At 38.6% G+C, this 18,326-nt stretch overlaps 1 protein-coding gene and 1 long non-coding RNA gene across 3 annotated transcripts in view; one reads left to right on the forward strand and one right to left on the reverse strand.

The window, feature by feature from the left end:
- LOC121488929 overlaps positions 1-14,243 on the reverse strand; it is a 50,837-nt gene extending 36,594 nt beyond the window's left edge. Inside the window, exon 1 of the long non-coding RNA XR_005987217.1 lies at positions 13,974-14,243. This is a non-coding gene — a long non-coding RNA (uncharacterized LOC121488929). The remainder of the gene's footprint in view (positions 1-13,973) is intronic.
- Positions 1-18,326, forward strand: part of AKT3 (AKT serine/threonine kinase 3) — a 313,971-nt gene that overhangs the window by 202,430 nt on the left and 93,215 nt on the right. For both annotated transcript variants that reach the window (XM_041751210.1, XM_041751217.1), the window contains 2 exons: positions 16,446-16,511; positions 17,876-17,944. In XM_041751210.1, coding sequence (XP_041607144.1) covers positions 16,446-16,511; positions 17,876-17,944 — 135 coding nt within the window. The remainder of the gene's footprint in view (positions 1-16,445; positions 16,512-17,875; positions 17,945-18,326) is intronic.

Consider the following 18,326-nt stretch of genomic DNA (forward strand, 5'->3'; position numbering starts at 1 on the left):
TACCACATACCTTTCCTGCAGTCCAGTCTCACTCATAGGGTGAGTTACAGAACCAGTGAGCTCTCTTGACAATTAAGCAACACAGCCACATTCACTGTCAACCCTGCTTTTCCTGGAGGGAGGGAAGACACAGTCCATCCCATCAGGCCCTTAGGAATTCCAGCATAATACTGACAGGTACAGTTACAATTTCTTGCTAAGGAATGAGCCCTCCTTCAAGCACCCATAGTGGTAGCCCTGGTCCAAGGATCACAACATCCATCAGGTAGGAAGAAGGAAAATTGTGGTGATGTGGCGAAGAATTTCAGAGTCATAACACAATCTTCTGCTACCCCCTCTTTCCCATGTCCTCCAGGAAAATGGAGGACTCTATCAAGCAGGGACCCAGCCCCTTCAGCTTTCCTCGTGTTCAGTATGAGCACACCTCTGAAGGCATGGACTCCATGAAGGGCTCCTGCATGTCTTTATCTTCTCTCATTTTAGATAACAGATGTTACAATTTCCCATTCCAATTCTTTATCAGACTCTTAGATACCCTGTCCATTTGATGTGCTACCTCTTTGCCTGTTATTGGTTGCTATGGGCTATAAAGGATGTTTCTTGGTCTGATGACCACCAAGGTCCAAACTGGTATGTTATCTTCTGTTCTAGTCTTTTTATAGTATTTTGAATTTTTATCTACCACTGAGTATGCAAAGCTCAGTCCAGAGTAAGTTTCTGTCCCTGTCAGGTCCCATGTATAGCCTTGAGGAATGCTGGTGGGGACCGCTATAGTGCACTTGCCAACTGTGTGCAGCAGGGAGGTCTTCCTCTTGGGGAATCTGCCGCCTAGGCATCTACTCTCTCTCTCTCTCTCTGGCAGACTAGATAGTTCTTACTGATATTTTGTGTCTTAGGGGGTGCAGAGGGATATGTTGATGGTCAACCTAACTCTGCATTGCCACAGCTCTCCTATATCTACTCATTTTATGAACTCGGGTGGCCACCTCAAGCATAGGAGGATGTCCACTTGCTGGTTCCAATCACCTGCTGATCTCGGAAGAAGGTACTTCTATGAGCATCAACTTGCCCTACTTTGATGAACCTCTTAAATTCCCATTATGATTTCCGTAGTACTGTGCCTTCTTGGTAGTCCATCCCTCCAGTAGTCTAACTCTGCACTGCCCATCACACTGACCACAAGGCCAGGCAAATGGCCACTGCCCATGCATCATCACCTGCTTTGTCATTTTTCCTTTTCCCTAACAAAGTTCTGGCCACATTTTTTTTTTAAGGATTTTATTAATTTATTCATGAGAAACACAGAGAGGCAGAGGCATAGGCAGAGGGAGAAGCAGGCTCCCTATTGGGAGCCTGATTCAAGACTCGATCCCAGGACCCTGGGATCATGCCCTGAGCCAAAGGCAGACACTCAACCACTGAGTCACCCAGGCATCCCATTCTGGCCACATTTTAGCAAGTCAGAGTTGTTCTAAAAAGTTTTACTACCTTTTTTTTTTTTTTCTCCCAACTTTGAGGTGTAATTGACCAATGCAAATGTATTTAAAAGTATACAACATGATTATTTGGAATCATGGAGTGATTACCAAGATTCAGATGGTTAAAATATCAGTCAGAACATCATAGTTGACCTTTCATGTGTGTGCGATGAGAATTCCTAAGATCTACTCTGAACAGCTTTCAAGTATAACATATGGTGGTATTAACTAGAGTCACCATGCTGCCCATTAGATCCTCAGAACTTACTTTTCTTGTAACTGAACATTTGTGCCCTATGTCTTATACCTCCCCATTTTCCCCTCTCCAGCCCCTGGCCATACAATCACTCTCTCCTCTGTTTCTATGAAATCAACTTTTTTCAGCTTTTTTTTTTTTTAAGACTCCAAATGTAAGTGAAGCCATACTATATTCGACTTTCTCTGTCTGGCTTATTTCACTTGGCATTATGCTCTCCAGTTTCATCCATGCTGTCAAAAATGGCAGAATTTCCTTCTTTTTTATGGCTGAATAATACTCCATTGTGTATATATACCAAAGTTTCTTCAAGGACATTTAGGTTGTTTCCGTATCTTAGCTATTGTGAAAACACTACAATGAACATGGGAGTATAGATGTCTCTTTGACATCCTGAATTCATTTCCTTCTGATATATATAAGGATAGGATTGTTGGATCATATGGTGGTTCAATTAATATTTTGAAGAACCACCATACTGTTTTCCTCAGTGGCTACATCAATTTACATTCCCACCCACAATGTGTAAGGCTTTCCTTTTCTCCACTTTCTTGCCAATATTTGTTCTTTTTTTGATAGTAGCCATTCAAACAGGTATGAAGGACATCTCATTGTAGTTTTGATGTGCATTTCCCAGATGATTAGTGATACTGAGTACCTTTTCATATACCTGTTGGCAATTTGTCTTTTTGGAAAAAGACAAGTCTTTTAAGTCTTTAAGTCTTCTGCCGCCTCCCTTTTTTTTTAAGATGTTATTTATTTATTCATGAGAGACACACACAGAGAGAGAGGCAGAGACACAGGCAGAGAGAGAAGCAGGCTCCATGCAGGGAGCCTGACATGGGAGCCTGACTCGATCCCGGGTCTGCAGGATCAGGCCGTGGGCTGAAGGCAACGCTAAACCGCTGAGCCACCCGGGCTGCCCCCCTTTTTAATCAGATTATTTGCTTTCTTGCTATTGAGTTATATGAATTCTTTATATTTTTGGAAATGAGCCCCTTATCAAATACTTGGCTTGCAAATATTTTCTCTTGTTTTGTACCTTTTCAATTTATTGATGGTTTTGTGCAGAAGCATTTTAGCCTGATGTAGCCTCACTTATTTATTTTACCTTTTGTTGCCTTTGGTTTTTGTGTCTACACAAAAATCATTGGCAAGACCAACGTCAAGGAACTTTTCCTTATGTTTTCTTCTAAGAACTTTACATTTTCAGGTCTCACAGTTAAGTTTTTAACATATTGAGTTAATTTTTGTGAGTAGTGTAAGATAGAGGTCCAGTTTCACTGTTTTAAACCATATTGTCTTGCTTACTGTATGGTTTCTCTTATTATAGCTTTGGAATATAGCTTTTGGAATATAGTTTGAAATACAGAAGTGTTTTGCCTCCAGCTTTGTTCTTTTTTTAGATTGCTTTGACTTTTGGGGTTTTCTTTGGCTACACACCAATTTTAGTGTAGTTTTTTCTTCTGAAGTGAAAAAGGCCTTTGGAATTTTGATAGGGATTGAATTGAATCTGTATGTATCACTGACATTTTCACAATGTTAATGTTTCCAACCCAAAAACATGGAGCATATTTCCATTTGTCTGTGTTCTTCAGTTTCTTTCAGCAATTCCAGTAGTTTTTAGTGCATAGGTCTTTCACCCCCTTGGTTAAATCTATTCCAAAGTATTTTATTCTTTTTGATGCAGTTGGAAATAGGATTGCTTTCTTCATTTCTCGTTCAGGTATTTTATTGTCAGTATATAGAAGTGCAACGGATTTTTGTGTGTTGGTTTGGTATCCTGTAACTTTACTGAATTCATGTATTAATTCTAACAGTTTTTTGCTGGAGTCTTTAGGGTTTTCTTTATATGTATGTAAGATCATATCACCTGCAAAAGATAATTTTACTTTTTCTTTTTTCATTTGTATGTCTTTCTCTCTCTCTCTGTCTCTGTCTCTCTCTCATTTTCTCTTCCTAATTGCTGTGGCTAGTAACTCCAGTATTGTGCTGAGTAAAAGTGCTAATAGTGGGCATCCCTCTTGTTCCTGATGTTAGAGGAAAGGCTTTTAACTTCTCACCACTGCGTATGATATTAACTGTGGGCTTGTCATACATGGCCTTTGTTATGTTGAGGTACAATTCCTTCTATACCTAGTTTATTGAGAGTTTTTATCATGAAAGAGTGTTTATTTTTGTCAAATATGTTTAGGGATCTATGGAAATAATCATGTGCTTTTTATCCTTTAATCTGTTAATATGGTATATCACTTACTGAATTGTGTTGAATCATCTTTGCATCTTAGGGATAAATCCCATGTGATCATGGTATATAATCCTTTTAATGTGCTCTTGCATTAGGTTTGTTGATTCTTTGTTGAGGGTTTTTGCTTCTAAATTCATCAGAAATGTTGGCCTATTAATTTCTTTCCTTGTAAGGTGTTTTTGTCTGGCTTGGGTATGAGAAATATTAGCCTTGTAAAACAAATTTGAACATGTTCCTTTCTCTTCAATTTTTGAAGAGTTTGAGGAAGATTGATATTCTTTAAATGTTAGAATTCACCCATGAAACCATCTGCTTTTGAGCTTTTATTTCTAGGGAGTTTTTTGATTACTAATTTAAACTCTTGCTCTTTATTCTGTTCAGATTTTCTGTAACTTCAAATTGTATGTTTCTAGGATTTATCCATTTCTTCTGAGTTACCTAAAATTTTGGTGATAATTGTTTATGGTGGTCTCTTAGGATTCTTGTATTTTTGTAGTATCAGTTGTAATGTCATCTCTTTCACTGGTAATTTTATTAATTTGAATCTTTTTTTTAAATCTTTGTATCACTAAAGATTTGTCAATTTTATTGAACCAATTCTTAGTTTTGTTGTTTTTCCATTGTATTTCTAGTCTCTATTGCATTTATTTCTTTTCTAATCTTAATTATTTCTTTCCTTCTACTAACTTAGTGTAGAGTGTTCTTTTTTTAGTTCCTTAAGGTGTAAATTCAGGTTATTTGAGATCTTTCTTTATTCTTAATGTAAGAAACTTCCTTTTTATGACTGTAAACTTCTCACTTAGAACTGCTTTTGCTTGTTCCATAAGTTTTGGTATGTTGTATTTCTATTTTATTTGTCTCAAGATTTTTAAAATTTCCCTCCTGATTTTTTCTTTGAACCATTGCTTATTCCACAGAATTTTAATTTCCATATATATGTGAAATTTCCAGCTTTCCCCCTGTAATTCATTTTTAGTTTCATACTGTATTGGTTGGAAAAGATACTTGATATGGATTAAACTTCTTAAATTTATTAAGAGTTGTGACCTAATTTTTTTTTAAGATTTTTTATTTATTTATTCATGAGACACACACACACACACAGAGAGAGAGAGAGAGAGAGGCAGAGATACAGGTAGAAGGAGAAGCAGGCCCCATGCAGGTAGCCTGATACGGAACTCGATCCCAGGTCTTCCAGGGTCATGCCCTGAGCCAAAGGCAGGCGCTAAATCGCTGAGCCACCCAGGCTGCCCTGTGACCTAATATTTGATTTATCCTGGGAATGTTCCATGTGTACTCGAGAAGAACGTATATTATTATTGGATAGAATGTTTTGTTTCTGTTAGCTCCATTTGGCTAACGTGTAGTTTAAGTACATTAGTTCCTTACTGATTTTCTATCGGGGTGATGTGATGATGAAAGTGGCATATTTGAGTTCCCTACTACTGTGATATTGCTGTCTGTTTTAATCTGCAGATTTGTTAACTATTATATATATTTACAATTGTTATAGTCTCTTGGTGAGCAGACCCTTATGTCATCATATAAAGACTTTCTTTGCCTCTTATTATAGCTTTTGAGTTAGTTTCTTTTGTCTGAGATAAGTATAGTTACTTACCCCTGCTCGTTTTACCTGCAACATCTTTTTTCATCTTTTCACTTTCAGCCTATGAGTGTTCCTAAAGCTTAAGTATCTTTTGGGCAGCATATAGTTGGATCTTGTTTTTTTGTTTTGTTTTGTTTTGTTTTTTAATTTACTTAGCCATTCTCTTTTAATTGGAGAATTTAAACCATTTGCATTTAATATAGTAATAAAGACTTGCCATTATTATTTTGTTTATTGCTTTCTAATTGTTTTGTAGTTCCTTTGTTCTTTCTGCTTCTCTTGCTCTTTTATGAATTATTTTTTTGTAGTGGTATACTCTGATTCTATTTTTATTTGTGAATCTATTGTAAGCTTTTGCTTTATGATTACCAGGATGTTCATAGTACATCTTACTGTAATAAGTCTTATTTCAAGCTGCTAACAGCTTCAGTTGATTGAGAATATTCTACACATTTACTTGTTCCCCCCAACATTTTCTGTTATTATTATTTTTTTTACATTTTCTGTTATTGATGTCCACATTTACTTGTGTGTGATGTTGTAGCAAAATACTGTAGCTATTGTTATTTTTTTATTGTTATTATTTTTAACACATTTGTCCTTAAGCCTGTATACTGGAGGTCAAAGTGATTTACACGCTATTATTTCAACAATATGGAATTTGACTATATTTTTACCTTTTGTAGTAAATTCTATTCTTTTATATGTTTTCATGTTCCTGCTTAGCATCTTTTATCTCAGCTTGAAGAACTTCACTTAGCATTTCATGTAAGGCAGGTCTGGTTGTGATAAATTCTCTCACCTTTTGTTTTTCTGGGAAAGTCTTTATTTCTCCTTCATTTTTGAGGGACCACATTGCTGGGTAAAATATTCCTAGGGGGCACTTTTTTCTTTCATCATAGAATATATCATCTTACTGTCTCTTGGCTTGCAAGGTTTTGCTGAAAAATTCACTGACCACCTTGTTGGGCTTTCCTTGTATTTGATGAATATATTTTTTCTTGCTGCTTTCAAAATTCTCTGTGTCTTTGATTTTTGAGGGCTTGATCTCAATAGAGGTATCTTTTCGTAGAATCTCCTTTGGTATCTTTGAGCTTCGTGTACCTGAATGGTCATATCCCCAAATTTGGGACATTTTCAGTTGTTATTTCTTTAATAAGAAATATTTCTTTGTTATTTCTTTAAATAAATTTCCTATTCCTTCCTCCCTCTTTGTCTTCTCCTGTTGGGACTTTCACATGTGAATATTGTTTCACTTGGTGGTATCCCATAAATCATATAGGCTTTCTTCACTCTGTTTCATTCTCACATCTTTTTTTCCCTCTAACTGGATAATATCAAGAGGTCTCTATCTTCAAGTTTGTACATTCTTTCTTTTACTTGACTGAGCTTGATTTGAAGCCCTCTGATGCATTTTTTCATTTTGTTCCCTGTTTTTTCCAGCTCTAGAATTTCGGGTTTGGTTCTTTTATATGATTTCTATATTTTTGTTGAAGTTTTGTTCATGTATTCTCTTTCTGAGTTCTATTGAATTATTACTGTGTGTTTCCTTGAGTCTTGGTGAACTTCTTTAATTATTTTTAATTCTTAGGTAACTCTCAAGTCCATTTCTTTGGTGTCAGTTACTAGAAAATTACTGTGTACCTTTGAAGATGTCATGTTTCCTTCCCTTTTTGTGTTTCTAATGTCTTTGTGTTGATGTCTGAGCATATGAAGGAGTGGTCATCTCTTCTTGCCTTTCTGAACTGACTTCTTTAGAGAGAGACTTTTGCCTGAAGGTGATTGTAGGCACACCAGCTGGCTGTGGCCCAGTATCTGGTTCCTGGGAGGGTACAGAAGACTGGTCCCCATGCAGCTCTGTCAGCTGAGACCAACATCATGAAGACTAGGGGTGGTCAGGGTCTTCTATGGCTAAGCCTGTAGAGATTCTGTGGATGGCAGTGGTGTCTAGGGCTACTCAGGTCCTCAGAGATGAAGTTTGCTGGGGTTCCTCTGTTCTTTTTTTGCCTGTAAAAGGAAGTTCTAGCTGGGGGAATCCCTTTTGGTACCAGATGTGATGTGCTGACAGTGTCCGCAGAGCTGGTGTCATGGGATCTAGTACACACAGAGCTACCATGGCACCTGAGCCCTGGAGCACAAGTGTGTTTGGGGGGGGGGTGCTGGTATCTGAGAGGCAGGTATATGCAGGTTTCCTCTGGAACTGGGACCTGGGTCTCTGGGGATCACCACAGTGTTCAGGACTTGGGGTGGAGACAGATGCACCAGTGGCAGGATAACAGTGCAGTGGTGCCTTAGGACCCAGTGGCAGTGTACAGAGCATTCACAGCACCAGTCCAGTTATGTGTGGTCAAAGCCCCTGCTTGGGACACCAAAGGCAGGGTGCAGAGCCACAGCAGTGTGGCCCTGGTGATTGTAGGTCAGAGCCCCAAATTAGGATCTGGGTAACTCAGCCCCAGTTATGAATGGTCAGACCTACAACTTGAGACCCAACGTTGGGTACAGAACATTATTGGCACAGCCCCATTTATGGCAAATAAAAGCTGCAACTGGGTGCTGGAGGCAGGCTGGGGTGGGCAGCAGCTGCACAGTCCTGGTTATAGCAAATTAGAGTCCTAGTTTTGAACATAGGAGGATGCAGAGCGGTGGCAGCAGTAGTGTGACCTTTATAGGGTAGGTCAGATCCCTGACTTACGACTCAGTGGTAAGGCCTAGAGCAACTGCAGCTTGGCCCTGTGGATGGCCAAGTTTTGTGGCATCCTGATCCCAGAGAGTGGGCCCAGCAGCAACTTGGGTCCCCAGGAGTGGGTTTCACTGCAATGACATTCTAGTCCCAGGGAGGAGATGCAGTGGTGGGGACTTTGGGCAGCGCTGTCAGCTGAGTTCAATGTTAGTGAAGACTGTGGGCAGCCTTGGTAGCCAAGGATGCAAACATATGTGGTGGTGATAAAGCTTGCTGGGTTCTCTTGCTCTAATTTTCCCATAAAATCCTACTGAGCAGATCCCTCTTGGTGCCTGGCTGCTCTGGATTTGAGGATGGAGTGCTGCAAAATGTTTCCTATGCTTTCCTATTAGCCATCCTTGTTTGTTTGTTCAGCTTTATAAGATTTCTGCTGCTTTATTGTTTTCTGCTGACTTCACTGTAGTCCAGAAGTTTTCCAAAGCTATATTCATCAGTCTGTATTTGTTCATTGTTTTTTTTTTTTTTTTTGGTTTTGGTTTTGTGGAGGAGCCTAGCACTGGGCCTCCAGCCCTCTGTCTTGCTGATGTCACCCCTCATAAATCCCATAGCTGATGCTGTGTCCATTGTCCTTAAGACCCACCTCAGGCTAACTATTTTGTTAGGACCACAGGATTCAGAAAAGCTGATGTACTTACGGTTATGGTTCATTATACCCAAGAGATACAGACTGAAATCAGCGAAGGGAAAGGCACATGGGACAGAGTCCAGGAGAAACCAAGTCTAAGCTTCCAGGTGTTCTATCCCAATGGTTTCACATGGCCATGCTTCATCCTCCCAGCATCAGTGTGTGACAGCATGTACAGAATGTTGTCCAACCTAGGAAGCTCACCAAAGCCTTGACGTCCAGGATTTTTGTGGAGGTCAGTCACATAGGCAAGCAGCACTGCTTGACTTCCCTTAGCTGCTCAGATTCTAGCCATTCCGAGCAAAATCAGGAGTGTAGCCCTCACCATTCTTAGAGTTGTTTGTATAAACTATCCAGTCAGACTGGTACTGTGTGGTCCAAGATCTCTGATAAAAACAACTATCATACAGAATATTGAAAGGGGTCAGAGTTTATTTCCCAGGAGCTGGCCAAGTGCCAGTCCTGAAGATTGGCCATTCTTATGAATACAGAGTCTAGCAGCCCAAGCCTGCTCCATCAATCCTTTTCCTGCACACTTGCCCACTAAAATATAAACCCAGTGGTTTGGCTTGACCACTAATATCTCTGTGTCCTTGGATCTTCAGTTATTGCTGGTAGACCTTAAAAAGAACTTCTTAACATCATCTGCCAGCTTCTCTGATCCACTCTTTGAGATTCTCTTGAACCTCTGTATTAAACATTGTGCCAGTGATTGTGGTTTACTGTGGGAGACAGATAGTGAATGGATTTGGTTTGATCTGCTGTATCTTTATCTGCTCATTGTGCTCTTGGAGGAATTAGTTCATTCATTTGTGTTCTGGTTTGCTTCTTGGAATTTATGAAGCTTGTCATTCTTCAGTAACATATGCTAAAGAATCATTATTTATTGATTCATTCACTCATTCTTTCAATAAATATAAATTGAGCCCCAAATTATTTAACATGCATGCTCTAGACACTGGGACTTTGTGAATGAATAAACCTGACCAAACTCCACCTCCCCCATTGGAAATTACACTCTAGTCTGAAGATGGACAATAAATACACATTAAATGAGTAAGTCACACTGTATGTAAGAAGCTAATACATACTAATGGAGAACAATAAAATAAGGCAGGGAAATGAGGAGTGATGTTTGTGGGTTTTGCAGTTTTAAATAGAGTAATCACAGAAGGCCTCACCATTACGGTAAAATTTCAGTAAGCATTTGACGGGGTTGAGAAAGCAAGCCCTTGAGGTATTTTGGAGGAGAGAGTTGCTGCAGACGGAGGGCTTCACAGTTGAAAAGGCCCCAAACAAGCAGCCTAAGTAATATGTTCTCAGACTAAGCTAGGAGTCTACCGTGGCTTGCATGGGTAAGAAGAGGATAGGATTGTGTAGGTACTTGCAGCTGTCATAAGAATATTAGGTTTTACTTTAGATAAGTAGGAAGCCACTGGAAATTTTTAAGTAGTGTAACATCATCTGGTTTTCATTTTAAGAGCATTTCTTCTGTTGTAGAGTTGAAAATAGATGGTGGGTAGGAAGCACGGAGTTTGCTAGGAGTTAATTGCAGTAATCTCGATAAATGATACTCGTGGCATGCATCAGGGTAATATCAATAGAGGTGGAAAGACACATTCAGATCCTGGTTGTATTTTGATGCTGAGCCAACAGATTCCTGACAGGTTGAATGTAGGGTGTGAGAGAAAGGGGTTGAGGATCAGTGCCTGGGTTTGGCCTGAGCAACTGCAAGGATGGTATTGCCATTCTCAGCAATGGAGATTTTTATTTGCTTTGTTTTGTTCTGTGAGAGAAACAAAGCTTTTTGATGGCAGATTAGAAATTAGGTTTGTCTTTTTGTGGGTTTTTTAATATATTTCATTTATTTATTTTGAGGGAGAGAGAGCATGAGCAGGGGAGGGGCAGAGGGAGAAGCAGACTCCCTGCTGAGCAGGGAGCCTGATTCAGGGTGGATCCCAGGCCCTCAAGATCATGACCTGAGCAAAAGGCAGATGCTTAACGACTGAGCAACCCAGGCACCCCTAGAAATTAGGTTTTGGATGCCAAATATGATGTTTCTGTTACACATCCAAGTTTAAGTCCTCTACTAGACATCGATGGCAAACAGGCGTTTTGGGGAGGGAAGGATCTGTTTGGAAGTCCATCACCATAGAGACTGTTTGGAATCATAGTGAAGGCAAGACATCTGAGGACTGAGTTCTTGGGAGGGTACTCCTAGAATAAGGATTCAGAGATAAGGAAACAGTAAAAGTTTGAGAAAATGGAACTACTGATGAGGGAAGTAAGAGATTGTGATGTTCTAGAAACCAAGAGAAGGGATCCCTGGGTGGCTCAGTGGTTTGGCGCCTGCCTTCGGCCCAGGGAGTGATCCTGGAGTCCCGGGATCGAGTCCCACATTGGGCTCCCTGCATGGAGCCTGCTTCTCCCTCTGCCTCTATCTCTGCCTCTCACTCTCTGTGTTTCTCATGAATAAATAAATAAAAATCTTAAAAAAAAAAAAAAAAAGAAAGAAAGAAACCAAGAGAAGAGGTCTTCAGGAGGAATGCGTCATCAAACGTATCAAATGTTATTAATGACTAATACTCTGCAAAGAAAGTAGATCACATTTTGAAAGTATGTGGGAGCAAAATTGAGATAGAGAGAAAAACTTCTAGACTTGAAAGTGACGACCTGGGCCTCTGTCCCAGCTCAGTAGCTTGACAGGTGTAAGTAGCAGACGTACCAGGCATTGTAGTAGCCCTGGGAACGTTTTAAGAGCACTATAATAAGGACTGGAAGAGTGACGAGTAAAAGAATCCTCTGAAGATTCAGCTGAGATTGAAGAGGGAATTGTAATGGTTCTAGTCAGTATGTTTATGTGATTTCTTACCCCTTTAGATGTGGGATAGAAAGGTGAAAAGGTAGAGACTGGTTTATTCCAATATTGGGAATTTGAAGGGGTAGAAGGAAAGAATGCAGTGCAAATAGGGGGCAGGATAAACAAGCAGCATACTGTACAATTTAAGAAAGACTAGGTTCCCAAGTGATTATATCATTATCAAAGTCAGAGGAGCCCACGTAGCCCTCCATCCAAGCAATATTTGGAACAAGAGGATCAAGAACAAAGTATCAAATGACTATCCTTGAGAAAGATAATGTAGTGTTCATAGACAACCGAGGACAACTGTGCTTTCATTCTCTGCATCAAAGTGAAAAAAATCATAAAGAAAAGAGAAATAGTAGTTAAGGAACAGTGAGAAGACAGTGTGGTGCCTGGAGAGTGGGAGAGCAGGACAGGGCTGATCTGGGCAGTGCCCTAGTTTTGAAAAGAGGAAGTTAGGACCCCAAATTTAGAGCTTAAATGTGTTACATCTTTCCTATGGGGAAAAAAATGTATAGATTGCTAACCTATGGTGTCAAGACAGAAGAAGTACATAACGTGGGAGTGCCCATGGTTTAGTTGAGAGTAAGTGAAATGGAGCACAGACCTCTCTGCCCTATTCTGGTTATTTCCCACCTGCCTCCTCCCCTTCTGGGTCTTTGTTATTGCTCTGATGGAGGGAGGAAGGAAGTGCTTTGAACTTGCCATATCTTGATTTCAACTGGCTTCTGATAGAGCAGGTCATTAAAGTCTTGCATTCAAGTTGGAGAAAATACTGTGAACAGAGTGATTGTGCCCAGTTAAGGAGATACTGAGCATTTGAATGGGAGGCAGTGGTGTGGAGCAGAAGTGACCCTAACATGGGCCTTAGATGTGGAATCAGAACTGACTCTTTAACTGCAGCCTGAACAGGTTAATTTCTCGGCACCTCAGTTTCTTTTTGCAGAATGGGAATAAGAAAGCCTACCTTGCTGAATTGGTATAGGGGTGAAAGGACCTGAATCCCTTGTCCCTGACCAGCGCGTTAGAGATCTCTTCGTTCAGTTCTCTGCCATGTCCTATTCCTGACCCCTCATGAAATACCCAACAACTGCTCGACAGGATGGGGCAGGAGGAGGCAAATGAAGGCAGAATTTTAGACCATCTGCAGTAGAAGGGAGTGGTAAATTGGAGATGATTGGGAAAATAAATGTGAGAAGAACTTTTCTCTGCCTCATGTCCTCAAGAAATAAAATCCTATTCCTATGAGAGAAATTAGATTTAAAATTCATTAGTTACTATTTTGCCATGGGTGAATATAAATGAAACTGATTTTCAGAAGCTTTTTCATTAAAACATTAGACTTCTATTGCACACTCAAGCATTTTTAGCCCCCTTCATTTATAGTCCTGATCAACGAGTGGATTTTTTGAAAGGCATCACATTGTTTTAGCCACTAAGTTTTATCACTGTTATTTTTAACTTTTTGTTTTGACATATTGCTTTTAACTGTAATTAAAAATTATTGGCATCTGTGTTTACTTTTTAGCTGATGCATACCTTATCTTCATAGCAGAAACTAATTAGTATGTGAAGTATAGTACTATTAAATCTGCATTAAGGGGGAAGAATTCTAATCTGATCATATGTAAAATATGGTAAAAAATACATTTTAACATTTGAAAGATATATACATGGTATTAATTCTGTTCACATTCTTATGATAAATATTGGTTTAGCATTTGTTGCCATATATCTTGCCTTGGCTTCTTCCCTGTGGTTAGGCAGATTGCAGAATTTAGGAAAAAACTAATCTTCTATCCTGAAACTTACAAAGTGATTTATAAAAATAACTATTGTATGTGGTAGGCTTATTTTAAAAAATAGAATGGGGCATCTGGTGGCTTAGTCGGTTAAGTGGTTAAGCTTTGAACTCTTGATTTTTGGCTCAGGTCAAGATCTCAGGGACATGGGATTGAACACCCATCCTGTAAGACTGTACTTAGCGGAGTCTGCTTCTCCCTCTCTCCCCCGCCCCACTCACTCACTCACTCACTCTCTCTGACTCAAATAAGTAAATAAATCCTTAAAAATAAAACACAGAATGAACTACCCTCTGGAAATATTTTCTGAAGTATTAGAATATCTTTTCTGGTTTCAGATGGGTTTCACACTTACCTTTCTGTAGTCTTTTCCTGGCTGGCTACTTCCAGCCACTTAGCATCCTCAAGCATAACCTGCAGAAATGTTATCTCTTCTGTGTATCTTCTTCTGACTGCCCGCAAAGAGATGTTTCTTTTGAGTCACGCTCGCTCGTGGTAGAGGCAGGTAACTTTTGAATTATGACTGTTAGTTTTATATCTCAAAAAGATTTCAAAATGGTCCCCCTTTTTTTCCTGCTCCTACTGATACCACAGTAGTCTAACCCATCCTGGTTTCTCTCTTGGACTCCTTGTTGTTTCTGCTTGATCCTTGCTATTTTTGTTGTCCTTCTACTCAGAAGAGCCTGCGTAAACTTTTAAAAATAGAAATTAGATTATGTCACACCCTTGCCTCCCACATCATCACATTACCCACCCTATATAGTCTTTCAATAATGTTAGTTTTCTTTCATTATGTCATTTATGATCATAGATTCCCCCATTTTTCTTAATATCAGTCATCAGAATTAGTAATTTATTTGAAGTTGGATATTTACCCATCTGTTATGTCTTCTCCACTAGCCTGTGACTCCATGAGCAGAGAGATTATGTCTTTTTTTTTTTTTACCACTTTATACCTGCACTGTCATTAGCATTTAAGTGCCCATCAAGGGTTTTGGCTTTTAATGAATTTGGTTGTGTTTGTCACAAAGTAGCCACTTGTGTAATGCCGTATGTATTTCATGTTCATTACAAGATGCTCCTAAACTGCAGTAGCCCTGGCTCCATTTTTTCCCCCCCTTACCCTTAGCATTGATCGCCATCTGTGTAGGGAGACAGAAAGTTCCCTGAGGGCAGAGATCCTTGTTTTTTTTGTTGTTGTTGTTGTTCAGGGACCTATTTGCACCCAGTAGGTTTGGTTGCATATTTGTGGAGGGAATGGGTGATTGATTTAATGGAATCATACACTCCTGACATCTGGAATTTATTCCTGTGATAAACAGTTCAGTTCAACCAACATTTATTGTCTATTGTGTGCTAACCACGATGCTAGGCACTGTGGGTGTTAGAAATCAGTAAGTCATGCTCTCATTTCTGCTTCTGATTTAGTTTGCATTAAGATGTGTGCTGTTCTAATTAGTTTAGAAACTGTAGTATGATGTGACTGACAGAGGCTTTTGAATTGTTTGAGCACGTAAGCCTAATTTTTATTAAACAGATAATTCAGGAGTGGTTTCATACCCATGCTTTGTTTCACTATTAGTTTTAAACTCTGTGTTGTAAATAACACTTGGCTTGTTCAGATGAAGCTGGTCCTGCCCTCTTGGAATGGCTTCCGGGGCTTAGCATTTTTGATCAATCTATTTCTCATTTATCTTCTAGGTCTGATTAAGGTCAGATGATAAATATAATGCAATGACCCAATGTTTTGCTCTCCACATCTTACTTATAATTTAATTGTGATTTGCTGACAGGGTGGAGACATTAATCCAGCAAGAGCCTTGTTTAGGCTCTTGCTGGAGGCAGAGACCAGAGAGACCAGCTGTATTAATTTCAGCAGTGTCTTCCTTTCCTTTCTTCTTTAAGAGGCTGTTATTTTTGAAATATGAAACATTCTTCCAGTTTTCCATATGTTGAAGAAAATCTCTCCTAGTTCATTTTTGATGTCAAGATGAGATTTATGTACAAGATTGGGGAAATACACTTATTTTTGGTTTGAAATAAACCCAGATTTTTAAAATTGTCACCTAAGTAGGTTGTGACTTTTTTTTTTTAAGAAGCCACAAACAAAAAAAAATACAAATTTTATATTCTGTTGCTATTTGTAAAATGTATAGTTGATAATTAAATCTTACCTGGGGATCCCTGGGTGGCGCAGCGGTTTAGCGCCTGCCTTTGGCCCAGGGCGTGATCCTGGAGACCCGGGATCGAATCCCACGTCGGGCTCCTGGTGCATGGAGCCTGCTTCTCCCTCTGCCTATGTCTCTGCCTCTCTCTCTCTGTGTGTGACTATCATAAAAAAAAATAATAATAAAATAAAAAAAATAATAATAAATAAATAAATAAATAAATAAATAAATAAATAAATAAATCTTATCTGTATATTCTGTGTTCCTATTTTCAGGAACTGATTTTTTCTTTTAAGTAGGAGACTTAGAAATTCTATGTTCTTTACTGAAATACATCCTTTATATCCTCCTGAATAAAATATACTACAAACATGGGAATATTAACTACTCCATGCCTGAATGTTAGCTGTTAAGGCATTGCCTCAAAGGAGAAAGGTTCACTATTCAATCACCGGTGTCCCTGATAACTATTTGGTGACTTTTATATGATTATCAATATACTTTGATTAACTATGACTGTATATGCGTTTATTACACCTCATAGGCATCTGATATTTTTGTCTCTGGGTTTAACCTCTTCTGGTCTTAGAGAAATAGTGAATATTTTCTATTGCTGGTGCTTAGTCCATATATTAAAGGTTTACCTTTTTCTTTTGTAGGATGAAGTGGCACATACTCTAACGGAAAGCAGAGTGTTAAAGAACACTCGACACCCCTTTTTAACAGTAAGTGACTGAGGCCAGGTGTGCTCACCTGACCTTTACGTTCAAGGGAGGGCAGGTGTACTCATCTGATACTTACATTCACAAGAGTGTTATTGCAAAACTAAGCCATGAAAAATCTCATTTGTCTACGTATGCCATTTTCTTCGTAGACAGACTCTAGGTCGTATTTCTTTCGAATGATTGCAGTGTATGGCTGAAGTTTACAATATGTGTGTGTTTGTGATCCTCCTCTTACATGGCCATTACTTTTCTGAAAGTTTTTCCCCCCATGAATGTCACTGCCTTAAAAAACAAAAAACCATAGAGCAAATATACAGAGACCACTGAGAAAATGGTAGACTTACAAGAAATTCTTAGTATCAAATGTAAGAATTTTGTGTTTCCTCTGCTTAATGGCTTCTGATACATATTTCAGTGATCAAGCAGCATTGTCTCCAGATGTGAAAGGCAGAAAATCTTTACTGAATATTTTTCATAGAAATTGAAACCTCCTATAGGTAGAGAATACTTGAAGAAACACAGGACTCCTGAATACAAAAATTAAAGATAGGATAAGTCATGATATGTTTTCTTGACTGGACAAAGTGTAAACAGTGACTTACATGCATATTACTTGTTTTGAAAGAAACTAATTTTTTTAGGCCTATACTTAGATTGCTTATAATAGAGACATAATTTGTTCTGGTTCTAAAGAAGTATATTAAGATGAAAAATAACTCGTAGAAAAGAAAGAGGAAAAAGAAGTAACAGGTAGATGTTCCAAAGGAGGAGCCTTTTAGAGATTTAGGATTATGTAGTAGGAGTTTTTTCAGAAAAATAGTTACATACCTAGGCTTACTTTGTTACATTGCTGTCAGTCTGTTGTCCAGTGTATTAAGATAGCTCTAAAGTTCTGATACCTTTATAACTTATACAGTTAAATGAAACAGCTTTGTTGAATTCACTCAAGTTCTGCACCCAGTATGCAAAAAGCAGTGTTGAAACTGGATTAGGAGCAGGAGCATAGCTACTCCAGCTGTATTCCTTAGACTTCCTCATTTGAAGATCCTGAGGGTGGGGACCTCAGGAACTAATACAGTTGCAAATAGCACAATATATTGACAGGTGCTCATCACAATTACTAAGTGTATTTTTACTTAAAATTTTAATTTTAACTTTTTCCCTAACAATAGCCAGTGCTGATCTAAACAAAATTTGTTTTGTGTTCTTCCAAACTCTTCAACACTTTTAAGGAGTTAAATAGACTCATCAGGACAAGAACAATTCATTTCATCCGTGGAGCTTACTGTTTCTAAGTATTCTATTTTGGTATCGTTATAAGAATTCTGGATTATAATGTAACATTTTTTCTTTTTCATTTCAAGTCCTTGAAATATTCCTTCCAGACAAAAGACCGTTTGTGTTTTGTGATGGAATATGTTAATGGGGGAGAGGTGAGTCAAGAAGTAAATCCGCCACTTGAATATGCATGGTAGTATTGTCATCATTTCTTTAATTATTGAAGATATAAGTTATAATGTACCAGTTCTCTTCTTCCTGGCAAGGATTTGTGGGTAGATGGGAGCTGAATCCTTTATAATGAAACATACTGATCACTAATTTTTTTTATGACTGCTTTTACATATTGGAAAGCATAATTATATTCTTTTTTTCCCTATGTTTTTTAAATGTAAAATATTTTATCACAAATGTGCTTTTGGAAATCGTGTTATTTAACTTTGAAACCTGGAAATACAGGATTTATGATGCTTTGAAAAGTTCTTTTCAAGTGTTTGTGAAATTGGTAAAAGATTTATCCCATTTTAAACTCACTTG

This window comes from Vulpes lagopus, chromosome 1 (genome assembly GCF_018345385.1).
Source record: "Vulpes lagopus strain Blue_001 chromosome 1, ASM1834538v1, whole genome shotgun sequence".
Taxonomy (NCBI): domain Eukaryota; kingdom Metazoa; phylum Chordata; class Mammalia; order Carnivora; family Canidae; genus Vulpes; species Vulpes lagopus.